Source organism: Poecilia mexicana, unplaced genomic scaffold (assembly GCF_051168715.1).
Source record: "Poecilia mexicana isolate PSO_F unplaced genomic scaffold, ASM5116871v1 scaffold_4, whole genome shotgun sequence".
Classification (NCBI taxonomy): domain Eukaryota; kingdom Metazoa; phylum Chordata; class Actinopteri; order Cyprinodontiformes; family Poeciliidae; genus Poecilia; species Poecilia mexicana.
Genome location: NW_028263373.1, coordinates 29,018,754 through 29,031,746, shown reverse-complemented (window position 1 = coordinate 29,031,746; position 12,993 = coordinate 29,018,754). Strand labels below are relative to the sequence as shown.

General features: G+C 39.1%; 1 protein-coding gene across 1 annotated transcript; it reads left to right on the top strand.

Annotated features, from left to right (window-relative positions):
* Nucleotides 1–1,212: 1,212 nt before the first annotated feature.
* On the top strand, nt 1,213–12,991 carry fbxl5 (F-box and leucine-rich repeat protein 5). Its single transcript, XM_015007897.2, has 11 exons — nt 1,213–1,369; nt 2,031–2,246; nt 3,160–3,255; nt 3,329–3,524; nt 3,606–3,794; nt 4,876–5,001; nt 5,146–5,300; nt 5,391–5,473; nt 7,606–8,331; nt 9,565–9,713; nt 12,152–12,991. The coding sequence occupies exons 1-11, from the start codon at nt 1,286–1,288 to the stop codon at nt 12,226–12,228; spliced, it is 2,097 nt and encodes a 698-aa protein (XP_014863383.2). The 5' UTR covers nt 1,213–1,285; the 3' UTR covers nt 12,229–12,991.
* Nucleotides 12,992–12,993: the final 2 nt, after the last annotated feature.

Sequence of the window (12,993 nt, the reverse complement as noted above, 5' to 3'; positions counted from 1 at the left end):
GTCAGCGTCTCTCTTCTCGATCAATGATTGGTTAAACTAACTGCCCATCACGTCTTATGCCCACCCCAACCAACGGCTCTGTTGCTGTGGACATTTCCCTTAGCAACCAAAAGGCACACCGTGTTAACTACAATGGTTGGTGAGTTTAACCTTTTCACAGCGTCCAAGAACTACTTTAACTTACAAACTATATTAGTTAGCATAAAACAAAGAGTTCCACGTTTGATAGTTAAGTGTCGTGACACTGGCATTAACGTGGTGGGAACCACTGAGGTTCAGTAACTCAGCTCAAAGTCAGCCAAAGGCATTTTCAAACTAGGCTGACTTGGGGTTCACCAAAAGCGTTAGATTTCAAGCAGAATAACATGTAGATCTTTAAACTTTACATTTGTGGTTACTTTTATCAATAATATATCGCTTTTTAAATTTGGTTTAAAGGCTTTCGATCAACTTTAAATTTTAAATCTGGAAGTATTTAGAATCGAAAAGAACTGATAAATAATACTAATCATACCATACAGAGGAAAATCTGAATCAAAAAAGTTTGATTCAATCATTTCTTCAGAATTTATGTACTGCTGTTTATTTAATAAACAATGTAAAAAAAGAATGCCATTAGAATCAGAATAAACTTTAATGGCCAAAACTGTGTACACAAACATGAGATTTCATTGTTGACTAACTATGAAAACATGAATGAGTAAGCCATGGCATTTGTGGAATGTCAGTATCTCTCACAAAATAATATAAGTGGTGCTGATGATAGTAGTGTTAGCACTAACTCCCATACAAAATTCTGCTGAAAGGCGAGAAATAAACTTTTACGAGCTCTGATCCAAACCAATATAAACAAAAATAAGCAATAAATAAATAAATAAATAAAATAAAAAGTCACAATCTTTAAGATTTGAAATCTAATACCACAAGGTTTATGTTGTTATCTGAATTGTTTAAGTTTTTTTCCTAAATTGTTAATCTTTTTGAAGAAATTAGCTTTTGTTCCTTTTTTACTCATTTTAAATTAAATACACACACACGGATAGAAACATTTACATTATTTATTTATTTATCCAGTGTATGTATTTTTAAATTGTGCTTAAATAATCTCTAGAAAAGCAATTTAATCGATATGTTCTTCCATTATGTTTAATATTACTTGAATGTTAGCACCAGATGAAAACCGCCCTCGTTAATAAGTTGTAGTCACGTGGGTGACTCGCGCAAGCTCTGCCGCACACCTCCTAGTTTGATTATATCGCAGATGACGCAGTAAGGTCCAGTGAAGATGGCTCCCTTTCCGGACGAGGTGGATGTTTTTACTGGCCCACACTGGCGAATGAAGCAGCTGGTGGGTCTGTACTGCGATAAGGTACGTATACACAGCCGTAGCTCGCCTCCAGTCAGTTTCTGAAAACAACAAGCAAACGGTCTGCGGTTCAAAGAGGAGTGTTCGCCAGCTAGCACGCTAGCTAGCTGCTGTTAGCTGGTTTGTTTGGCAGTGAGTGTTGAGACGGAGTGGATGAAATGCTCCCGGGTTGTCTCGGGACTGCTTCGGCGTTGTTTGGTTGATATAGTGTTGGACTAACATCTAAACTTCTATTACTTTAAATTCTGTGTTACGTTTCTCATAATAAATTGTTTGCACCTTTAGCACAACTGAAAAGCAGCTTCGTATTTGGTTAGCCTACGTGCAGTATGTTTTGTTATGCAACATGTTCTAAGTGTGACACGCACGCCTTAGTGTTTCATCAGGCAGGGTACTCATAATAATGGGATTTGAAAGAGGCTTCCTGTCACAGCCTACAATAGGCGTCAGATAAGCTCAATTAGGACACTAGCTAATGCACTGCTAACCTTAACAACTGTGGTTACAAAACACTGCACAGCTGTCATGTTACACATGTTTTGCAAAGTATCTGTTACCATAATATGACACCAACAATAGGAATTTGAGCTAATGCCAGTTCCAGTGTAATTATAAACAGCTTTTTTTTTTTAATGATTGACTCAGGCATGTCTCTTCTCCACAGCTGTCCAAGACAAACTTCTCCAACAACAATGACTTCCGCTCCTTTCTTCAGTCCCTGTGCGCCACCTTCAAGGAGTTCAAGATGCACGAGCAAATTGAAAACGAGTACATCATCGGTCTGTTGCAGCAGCGCTGCTGCACAGTCTACAACGTGCATTCAGACAACAAACTGTCGGAGATGCTGTCTCTCTTTGAGAAAGGACTGCAAAGCGTTAAGGTGAATCTGCGTTCAAAACCACCTAAACCAGCTCAATGTCGTCATGGCCTGGCCATAATTTGTACCTGCTGTGCTTTTTAACAATAGGCCAGCAGAAAAATACCAGGGTTATACCATAGAGGGAAACCATAAAGTGCATGTGCTTCTCCACTGATGGCTGGTTAACAGCATGTCATTAAATTAACTGTTATGTTTACCACCCAATGTCAAACAACAATGTCAGGCCTGTTAATTTTTTTACATGTACGTGCAATTTATGAAAATGTGTACTGTTTCTACTCAAAGTATTGTTTAGTTTATATTATGGGAATTTTAGCATCTGCTATAATCAAAAGTCAAAACTATTTCATTGCATTTCTCATAAAATAACTGGACTTAAAGAGAAAAGCAGTTTTTGTCTCGGGATTAAAAAAGAAAACGATAAAAAAAAGACATTCTGAGTAAATGTTTTGTAAATCTGACCTTCCGCTTTGCCAACTGCTTAAACAAAAACCTAATTTTGGGTCAGATTGAGATCTGGCTTCCTTTCTAAAATATGTTTTCATGAGAGATAAACAATACTGCTCTGATATATTTATAAATATTTGAAATATGTTTAATTTCCCTCTGTTTGAAAACAGAAAGTTTGGAACATTGGGTGACGGGGAGGTGAAACCCTGTGCCTCACAAACCTAAGAATAGCAACAGTGTAACAAAAATATTGCTATCTCGGCTAAAACTCCTTGCTTGTGAAAATATCAAGTCTGTGACTTGCCTTTTGTCAGTTCTGATTCGAAACGTAAACTGTTGTGGTCTTTTATTTATATATATATATATATATATATATATAAAAAAAGCCCATTACATGTGGAGTAAGTAAGTTTTGTTGAGGATTAAAAACCCCAAATTACCGATTTGATTTTTCTGATTGTAGAGTGAATATGAACAGCTCAACTACGCCCAGCAGCTGAAGGAACGACTGGAAGCTTTCACGCAAGATTTTCTGCCACACATGAAGGAAGAGGAGGAGGTATAAAACATTCAAATTTATCTCGGTGTGATAATCTGTTGCAAGTCGTTTTTAAACTAGAAGTGTGTTGCAGGTGTTCCAGCCTATGCTCATGCAGTACTTCACGTACGAGGAGCTGAAGGACATTAAGAAGCAGGTGATAGCGCAGCACTGCAACCAGCAGCAGCCGGACTGCGCTGCCGAGGTACTGAAGGGCTTCAGCTTGTGGACCCAGGCTGAGGAGCTGCAAAAGGCTTTTAAATATGCTGATCACGAGAAGACGGATTATGGTAAGTGTATTCTTTTAAAATTGTTTTACGTTTTCTTTACAAGCTCACTCTTAAGTTTTTTCGTTGTTGTTGTTTGTCCAGATCTGGAACAAAGAAGGAGTTCTTCTTCAACCCACGTCTCCCAGCTTCCTGCAGAAATCATGCTGAGGCTTTTCCATTACTTGGGCCCCGTGGATCTGTGCCGCTGCAGTCAAGTGTGCAGCGCGTGGTCAGACTTGGTCAAGACCGGCTCGTTGTGGAGGCACCTGTATCCTGTCCGCTGGGCCAGAGGTGGGCTTTAGTTTTAGAGTAAACCAAATGTACTTCCTTAATTTAAGGAAGCGGTGAGTATGCCGAGCTTCTAGAATATTTATTAAAAGGATGAACTATTATGTACCATGAGGCAGTTCAGTTTTATTGTATTTATTTATTGCAGACAAAATCAATTTTATTGCCAGTTACTGACACTATAGTTTGGTTAAGGAAGGTCAGTACAGATTCCTCTTGGTCAAAGTCTTCTCATGACTCTAGAGCAGGAGTCTGCAAACTGCTACTCTTTGGACCTTCTGCAATAGCTAAAAATGATAAAGAACAATCAATTGTTCTTTATCATTTATCAGATGGATGTAAAACAAATGTAAGTCAGTTTTTATGGAACAATTGCATTAAATTTCCACAACAAAATGACACAAAATTTACATCTTAGATCTATTTTCCTTGTCATTAGGTTGGCAACTATACCATATTTTCTGCACGTCATCATAACTTTACATATCCTCATTTTGGAAAAGTGTTTCTTTATTTTAGGATGACAAAAAAACTGAAATAAGTTGATGGTTCTTTAAAAATTACACTTTCGTATGTTAGATATTTTTCAAAAAACATTTTTTTTCTTTATGTAACATTTGTGGCTCTGAATGACTCAGTTGGCTTGACTCAGGGTAAAAATTTTATTTTTGGATTGTAAAAGCTGTAGACCCCTGATCTGAAGCTAAACGGACTAAAATGCAGGATCACTCATACAAACACTGAGTAATGTAATATTCAGATGAACCATAAACTAATAATCCCTCATTGTTTTTATGTTTTTTGTCTTATGTTGGCTTCTTTAACTTGGGTTTCATTGTTAATGCGTTCTTAAAGCTTATAGATGTTAACGTTGAGAGAGATATTGCTTTGATGGGTTTTTTTTTCTATAGTCTTAGTAATTTGTTACATAATCTCTAAACAGAGCTTTGAACGAACGAACGCAAACGTCTGTGATCGAGGCAACAGAAATGATTAAACAGCCGGTTTCTGTTTTCTTTAAGAAAAAAAAAAAGAAGAAACGGTTTCATCTCTGCGGTGTGCACCTGCGTCTTTTTTTCTTCAGGTGATTATTACAGCGGCCCTCCTGAGGATCTCGACCAGGACCCAGATGACGACTGGGTGAAGAGCCGGCAGAACGAGGGCCGCGCTTACCAGGAATGGGATGAGGATGCTGATGTTGACGAGTCAGGTGAGGTTTGGTTTTCAGCTGGTTTTCATCACTGTGGGGAAGAGTAAACAGTATCACCAGATGTGGCATCTAGAGCTGAAGCTGAACTGACTCGAAGGAAATGTTTGGTTTGAATCATCACCTGCATCGTCCGTGTCTTCCCAGATGCTTCCGGTCACACTGAAGGCTCCCTCGCCATCAGCACGGCCCAGAGGGAGAAACGGCTCCTAAATGGGATCATCCAGCACCTTCTTCCCACTGTGGGTTCTTTTGTCAAGTCCATGATTCTTGCCTATAGTTCTACAGTTTCAAGCAAAATGGTATGTTGCACAAGACTTTTTTTTTTTATCCTGGCACTTAACGTTTCCAACTCAGCATCCTCTGAAAGTTCTGCTGTATTTTATTTGCAGGTTCGTCAAATTCTCAGCCTTTGCCCCAACATCACTCATCTGGACCTGACCCAGACTGATGTTACCGATTTTGCTTTTGACAGGTAAAACGTCAAACTGAATGCTCTTTTCAAAAACATATTCTGAGTAATAGGAGAAGAAAATGATATGCCCTCTCCTTTAAGGATCCACAAGAGTTAATCTGAAGTTGACTGATCTTATCGATCAACTAGGCCTGTCATGAGAACAAATTTTGCTGGACGATTAATTGTCTAAAACATTATTGCATGCATGTGATGTCCTGCCATAGATAGATGCACTTTATTTTCAAAAGAACACATAACACTGGAACTAATAAACTAAATGAACAAAACAACCAAAACCAAAAATAAAATGGATTCTCAGTCTCCATTAACAAAAAACGTACTTGAATAAAAACTAAACATAAAGGCAAAGTGGAAATAAATATTGCATTCAACCAAAAGAGTGCAGATTATGAAGTCTGTATGTGCCCTTCAGTAATCACTAGATAGATAATGAAGATGGGCACATCCGACTACCTAATCCAGTAGTTCATACTACACTATTTTTTGCCCCTATTTTCTCCTTATGACAATCTTAGATCGTTGGCCGATCTAAGATTGTCGCTGGTGATTTCGTAACCGATCATCCTGCAGTGTGTGGTGTTATGGTGGATCGTCGTGGCCACTCCGATCTAAATCGGGGTTTTCCCCGACTGGGAGCTTAACGTTGAATGTGACAGGTAGCCAATCAGAAAGTGCAGATTCTCCTCCTTGCTTTCTGAGGAGAAATTACGGAGGGAAATCCCAAACAGCTGACACAGCGCAACCCGAAGTCCAGCGGACATCGGAGATGACATGTGATAACATTAATATTTATTCAACGTTTCGTCCAAAGAATATAGAAATGACAAGGAGAGGAGTTGGAGCCAAATTGCTACCGCAGTTGATAAACCCGGTAACTTTTCAGCTGTTCTTCGTTAATGTGAAAAAAATAGGTTATAATGATTTTCATTCAGTCAGGACTTTATGTTGACTCTAGCCACATGGATCACAGGTAGATTCTAGTAAAGCATTGATTAATGCCTGATTTTAAAATTAGTTAACTGGACTTGTAGCCATTATTTTGTGCCCATGTGGCTGGACACCACACGGCACGATCGAACAGTTATACCTAGGATTTCTGTCGGCTAATGTGTCTCAGGTTTTGAAAATGAGCCGACAATTGGCTGACAACTCGTGTAGTGTGAGTTGGACATTACACTAAGGAAATGAGGAAGGGAGGGTCAGTGCAGAGCACCAGAGCTTAGCCTTTTTCATTCAGTGTCATCAAGAGAAAGAAAAAAGGCAGGAAGAGACGATAAAGCTTATAACTAAAATGAGGTTGATAGGTTTAATTTATCGTGCGATGAATTGATTTATCGTTTATTGCGACAGGCCTACGATCAACTAACAATTTATTGATGAGAGCTGCCTTTTTGAAAAAACCTGAGAGGGCCAACTGTCTTTCTATAACATAAAAAGCTACGTTCTTCATACGTCGAATTAAAAAAAATAACAGTATAATTTTAGCATTATTTTGTGTCAGCTACTATTAAGTTGCTGACAAAATTTATATTCGTATTTCCCATTAACACATGGGATGTAATCTTAGTTTTATAACACATTTGGTTAATCTCTTAAAAGATGTAGTTTTATTAAAAAAAATTTCATGGGTTGATGGTGTAAAAATACCTTACATTCCTGTGACTCCAATACACAATTTTTTACTGAATTGTAGTCTTTGAACTAAATTATGACAATTATTATTTATTAAGAGAATTATAACATTGTACAGGTAATATTATAACAAATAGTATCTTAATAAATATAAAAATATGTTACACTTTGTTGATGTACATTTTAAGAAAAAATCAGCGAATGCTCAAATGCAACAACGGTACAGATCGCGCAGTCAGAAACCGTTTACCGTATGGACACCGCCATCTTTATTCCTGTATCAACTGGCTCCTCTTAAGGATGACCAGCTGCACCTCTTCTGGATGGAGGCCAAACTACAATACTAAGATGTTATTGATAGGAACTACTTTTAATCTAATCTAAAAACATTAATCACAAATTAATGTTTTTGCATCCGTTGTCTGCTTGGTGAGATTGTTGCTAAAATGATCCCAGAGCTCAATACTCGGTGTTGTTTCCTGTCTGTCCTCTATCAGCTGGTCCTTTCTTGGAGCTTGCCGCTCTCTGGAGCACCTGGATTTGTCGGGGTGCGAGAAAATCACCGATCAAACCCTGAAGAGACTGTCTGTGGGTCTGGGCGACCCCGTGTCCTCCATCAGTTTGGACAAACACTCAGAGCGACGAGCCAAGCTGCTCAAAAGCTGCCCTGTGCCCATTACCCTAGTGGAGGAGCGAAACCTGCACGCGGTTGGGCGAAGGCAGCAGGCCATCATTTTCAAGCACGGCACCAGTCGCTGGGGCTCTGCCTGCATCCCCACTCACGTCTGGGTCCTGGACACTTCCAGCCTCGCTGACATCGAAGACGCCGCAGAATGGAGTCATCGCGGCGGGATGCCTTTCTCTGAAAGCTTGGCGGAGACGACGCAGCTCGTGGGAGGCTCATGCTGCTGCAAGAGGAGGAGGAGGCACAGGACCGGCTCGGATTCATCCTATCTGCATCAGCAATATGCCATATCTGGGGAAATGTTTTGCGGTCACTCCACCTGCTGCTCAAGCAAGAAGGCCCTCAGGACTTTTACTGGGCCCCAAAGCGAGTTGGGCACCACCAGAACCAGCACTGCAGAATTGCGGACTAAATGCTCCCCGTCAGGGGGGCAGCAGTGTCTGGAGCCAGAGAACAGGACTGACTGCTCAAAGGCAAAACGATCACTCAAGTTTCTCAGCCTCTCTGGATGCTACCAGGTCACTGACCTGGGCTTAAGGTAATGATTGCACTTTGATTCAAACCAATAAATATTTACTTAGACTTCATTCTACCAGGATAAAATCCCTTTGAGATTAAAAGGCTTTTTCAATAGACTCAAAGTGAAATATGTCTCACTTGAAAAGTAATTATTTCCTGCTCAAATTTACTTTCTATTATGAAGATTGAAATGTTAAATTAAGGAGCTGCAGTGACATTCTTAATTCTTTAGTCTTTTCATAGCACAGATGAGGTTTTAAAACATTCAGCAATACTTTTGTAGCGATTCAAAAGAAAAGATTGAAATAACTTATGCCACTTATTGAGTAAACTTTTCTATACAGATATACAACTTGGATCCAATCCTCAGGTTTCTTAAAGCAAAATTTACACTGGTTTTTATAATTTAAAAAAATGTATATATATAATTTACTCATTGTCATTTATTAATTATTGTTTTATCATTTATTTTTCAGGTCTAGATGAGTCTGGAAAATTGGTTTTCCACACATTTTCTTTATTATCTTCTAAATGATAAACCTCAACTAAAGCCTAACTAATACAGGGTTTCTAAAGTCAAGAACAAATTTAAACATTTTTTATTGCTAAATCACATGTTGAATTGAAAGTTTCACTCGTATGTATTTTTCACTTACTGACTTGCTGCACCGTCATTAGGAATTCAGAAAACTGCAATTTTGTTGCAAACCACTTAGTTAATAGAAATCCTTACTTTTAAGGTTGAACTGGACTAGTTTCCAAACTGGGTCTGAGTAGTACTGGAGCATTTATAATAATTTTTTGCTAAATAAAATGAAGGCAACATTTGTTGTGAAATCTTTAAGGCAGGTTTCAGAAACTGCTTTAAAGAGTCAATTCCTTATTAGTCAAGACCAAAATTTGTAGATTAAAACGGCTAATGAACCAAATCCACAGTGTGAAAATTTGACAATATCATTATTATTATTGTGGAACCTAAAGAAGTTGGTCAAGCAATGTTAATACTTATTATATTGTATTGACATGTAAATAATAATAATAAAACAAATCTAAGGTGAATGTGTAAGAACCCTGACTCATCTGTCCTAAATAATACATTTGCTAATGAAATATTGTTAATCAGTGGCAATAATGAACAGTGCAGCTCCTATTAGTGTAAGTCTGGATTAACCATGTCCATATATTTGCCTGAGCTGTAAGTCTGCATTATTCTTTACCTTTAACGAGGTGGCATCCCCCTCTTGTATTTCAGGGCGTTATCTCAGCGTGGAGGGCTTCCTGTCCTGGAGCATCTCAACTTGTCTGGCTGCCTCTTCATCACTGAGGTGGGGCTGCAGGAGCTGGTGTCAGCCTGTCCTTCCCTCAATGATGAACACTTCTATTACTGCGACAACATTAACGGTAACACAAGCCAACGTGCTTTACACTTCTGCCTCCCATAAAATCCTTCATGTTTGTATGTTCTAGGAAGTGCCTTGATGAAGACCTTTGTCTCTGTTAAAGTGTAGTATTTTTTATGATGACTGTAAATGATTTGCCAGTAGACCTATAACTGTATGCAGCAGCTGTTACTTACAGGTAAGTATGAATTATGCTAGTGTCCGCCACACAGGCCTATGAGATGAGATGTTACAAGTTCAAAGTGTGTAAATATTAGTGATGCAAGTCATCCGTTAATGACTTAATCTAAAGCTGATTGATCTTATCAGTAGACCAACAATTAATTGATATGTAGCCATTTTCTTTTCATTTATGTGTTCGCATCCACCTGAATAATATGTAGTTGCGACCCTGATACTTGGTACCTGTGGTACCTGCATCTGTGGTTGTTCCAGGAGGAATGCTGCACTGAGAGCCATTTAAGGAGCTTGTTGAGTGTTTATATTTCAAAACAGAACCATGTAAAGTTAATTTTGCATCCTACACCCGACTCTGTTCGAACCATTTTTCTTTCCCATTCTGGTATGCTATCACATTCTTTGGTTCTGTATCAACTGATTCCACTTAAGGGTGACCAGTGGTGCCCTCTTCTGGACTGCTACCAAGTGACACTAAAAAAGGTCTTAAGTGGGCGCTATTAATCAATTAGAATTGATTTTAATCTAATAAGCCATTAATTGTTAATTAATTGTAAGTCAATTGCTTGCGTCTCTAATAATTTTTTTTGTAGCACAGCATTTGCTTCTTCCTGTTCTGATGTGTTTATCAGTAAGTAATCGGCATACAGGTGCTGGTCATAAAATTAGAATATTGTGATAAAGTTCATTATTTTCCATAATGTCATGATAAAAATTAAATTGTCATATATTTTAGATTCATTGCACACCAACTGAAATATTTCAGGTCTTTTATTGTTTTAATTTTGATGATTTTGGCAAACAGCTCACGAAAACCCAAAATCCCTGTCTCAAAAAATTAGAATATTATGAAAAGGTTCTCTGAACGAGCAATAAAAATAATCATCTGAATCAACAAAGTAACTCTAAACACCTGAAAAAGATTCCTGAGGCCTTTAAAAACTCCCAGCCTGGTTCATTACTCAAAACCGCAATCATGGGTCAGACTGCTGACCTGACTGCTGTCCAGAAGGCCATCACTGACATCCTCAAGCAAGAGGGTGAGAAACAGAAAGAAATTTCTGAACGAATCGGCTGTTTGCAGAGTGTTATATCAAGGCACCTCAGTGGGAAGTCAGTAGGAAGGAAAAAGTGTGGCAGAAAACGCTGCACAACGAGAAGAGGTGACCGGACCCTGAGGAAGATTGTGGAGAAGGGCCGATTCCTGACCAAATTAAATTTTCATCTCCATAAAGCTTTTCAGCAGATGGAAGCATGAAGTGCTCCAAAATCTTCTGATAGCTGCTGCATTGATCCTGCCCTTGATAAAACCCAGTGGACCAACACCAGCAGCTGACATGGCACCCAGACCATCACTGACTGTGGGTACTTGACACTGGACTTCTGGCATTTTGGCATTTCCTTCTCCCCAGTCTTCCTCCAGAGTCTGGCACTTTGATTTCCGAATGACATGCAAAGTTTGCTTTCATCCGAAAAAAGTACTTTGGACCACTGAACAACAGTGGTCCAAAGTACTGCTTCTCTGTAGCCCAGGTCAGGCGCTTCTGCCGCTGTTTCTGGTTCAAAAGTGGCTTGACCTTTGACCTGGGGAATGCGGCACCTGTAGCCCATTTCCTGCACACGCCTGTGCACAGTGGCTCTGGATGTTTCTACTCCAGACTCAGTCCACTGCTTCCCCCAAGGTCTGGAATCGGCCCTTCTCCACAATCTTCCTCAGGGTCCGGTCTCCTCTTCTCGTTGTGCAGCGTTTTCTGCCACACTTTTTCCTTCCTACTGACTTCCCACTGAGGTGCCTTGATATAACACTCTGCAAACAGCCGATTCGTTCAGAAATTTCTTTCTGTTTCTCACCCTCTTGCTTGAGGATGTCAGTGATGGCCTTCTGGACAGCAGTCAGGTCAGCAATCTGACCCATGATTGCGGTTTTGAGTAATGAACCAGGCTGGGAGATTTTAAAGGCCTCAGGAATCTTTTTCAGGTGTTTAGAGATACTTTGTTGATTCAGATGATTATTTTTATTGCTCGTTCAGAGAACCTTTTCATAATATTCTAATTTTTTGAGACAGGGATTTTGGGTTTTCAAGAGCTGTTTGCCAAAATCATCAAAATTAAAACAATAAAAGACCTGAAATATTTCAGTTGGTGTGCAATGAATCTAAAATATATGACAATTTAATTTTTATCATGACATTATGGAAAATAATGAACTTTATCACAATATTCTAATTTTATGACCAGCACCTGTATGTCTGTTCTCTGCAGGTCCTCATGCAGACACAGCCAGCGGTTGCCAGAACCTGCAGTGTGGTTTCCGAGCCTGCTGTCGCTCCGGAGAGTGATTCCTGCCTACTAACGCTCCCCTAAAAACGTCACGTCTCCCTATTGTTGCACTTTATCCTGGGAAATACCATTTGCTGTATTTTGTCACTTAAAAAGTGTTTCTTGATGAAACTGTAATTTTTGCTCCTGCTGTTTCCCTACTTATTTAGTGGAGATAACCGTTTAGAAAGAAGAAATAAATAACGGGGCGAAAGAGTACTTGTTGGTTCCTTTGGCTTTGGAAAAGTGAGAGAAAATTTTTACACAATTGTTTTTTTTTTTTTTGTAGATAGAAGCTGACTGTTCCCTAATGTTTGTACATACAACTTTTACCAACCACCACCCTTTATCCATCCCTTTGCAGTTGATGCTGGTGCAGAACATGTTTACTTTACTGAGGGCCCGAGTTCTGATATTTTCAGAATCAGGCACCTTCTGAATCGATCTACAGCATAAACAAAACAGTATGATTTTTGGATCCAGGCAGCAAAGACATAGGAACAGGCACATGATGTTGCCATATGTTTTGGTTATGATCTTTACCATTCTGCCCTTCAGCTCTCCTGTAAAGGCTTTTGCTCTTTTTCTCCATTTCTTTATGCACTCCAGTGGATAAAAAAGAACAAATGTTAATATGAGATGATCACCGCCATGTTGGAGGGCTCTGTTGTGTACATAACTGCTTTACCATTCATTCTGCAGCAGGATTTATTTTCTGGTTCTACAGTCTTGCATGAGATCTGTTGAAATTGTCAACTGGTAATAAAAGTTTAGGCACTGCAATC